The 1,024-nt window shown below is 45.0% G+C and overlaps 1 protein-coding gene across 1 annotated transcript in view; it reads right to left on the minus strand.

Annotated features, from left to right (window-relative positions):
• Window positions 1-248: 248 nt before the first annotated feature.
• LOC103457037 (protein NLRC3-like) overlaps window positions 249-1,024 on the minus strand; it is a 15,958-nt gene continuing 15,182 nt past the window's right edge. Inside the window, exon 5 of the mRNA XM_008396942.1 lies at window positions 249-342. Within this exon, the coding sequence (XP_008395164.1) occupies window positions 249-342 (94 nt within the window). The remainder of the gene's footprint in view (window positions 343-1,024) is intronic.

Here is a 1,024-nt window from a genome sequence, read left to right on the forward strand (position 1 = left end):
TCTTTTTATTTTACATTAGCAAATATTTTCAACATGTTTCCGCAATCTTAGTTTAGGATCACAATCACTGGGAAATGTTTCACTGRTTTTTATTAAACATGCCATATTTTTGAGATGTTTGATCACCTTAATCTTAGTAAACACATCAGTTTGCTGACACAGGTGGGATGAGACACTTTGGGSYGTTTCTGGARACATGGCGTTCCTGTKAMTTTKGGGGGGGGGGGGWCTACGGTTCCACATGACCGCTAGACGGAACGGTCCGCCATGTTATACCTTAGGATCYAAYRCACCACTGAGTTCTTGTTCTGGGCTGGGATTTCTACAACCCCAGCAGGGGGCCTGTTGGGAATAAATGATTCTGTGTTTTCCTGTATCTCTTTTAGCTGGTTCCATGCTCCACACGCACACACACATTCTTGTTTATACACTTTGCGGGGTCAGAAAGTAGAATGGTGAGTTGTGGGGCCCACCCTTTCTAGACGTCCTAGATCTATGAAAAAAATCAAGCAAGTCCCCAAAAAAATCTCGATACTAAAAATCCCCTTCAATAACTAGGCCGAGACCTACCTTTTATGCATAGAGGGGGGTGGGGGGTCCAATGCACCACTGAGTTCTTGTTCTGGGCTGGGATTTCTACAACCCCAGCAGGGGGCCTGTTGGGAATAAATGATTCTGTGTTTTCCTGCATCTCTTTTAGCTGGTTCCATGCTGACTCACACACACACACACGCACATGCACCCCCCCCACACACACACACACGTGTGTGCATGTATGCGTGTCTCTATAGACACACACATACATGCACATACACTGACACACACACACACACACCAGGGAACGCTCTCTTTATGCGTAGCTTAGACATTTTGTTGTGTTGCTCAGCAGGATAATGGACCTGAGCTGAATTCATGAATTCAACTCTCTGACTCGTCTTGAACCTCAAACATTAAGAACTTAAATGGACAAAGGATAATTCTCTGCACACTCCAGCAGTGAAACTCTTGTTTGCTCCTGCTGCTA

This window comes from Poecilia reticulata, linkage group LG20 (assembly GCF_000633615.1).
Source record: "Poecilia reticulata strain Guanapo linkage group LG20, Guppy_female_1.0+MT, whole genome shotgun sequence".
Lineage (NCBI taxonomy): Eukaryota > Metazoa > Chordata > Actinopteri > Cyprinodontiformes > Poeciliidae > Poecilia > Poecilia reticulata.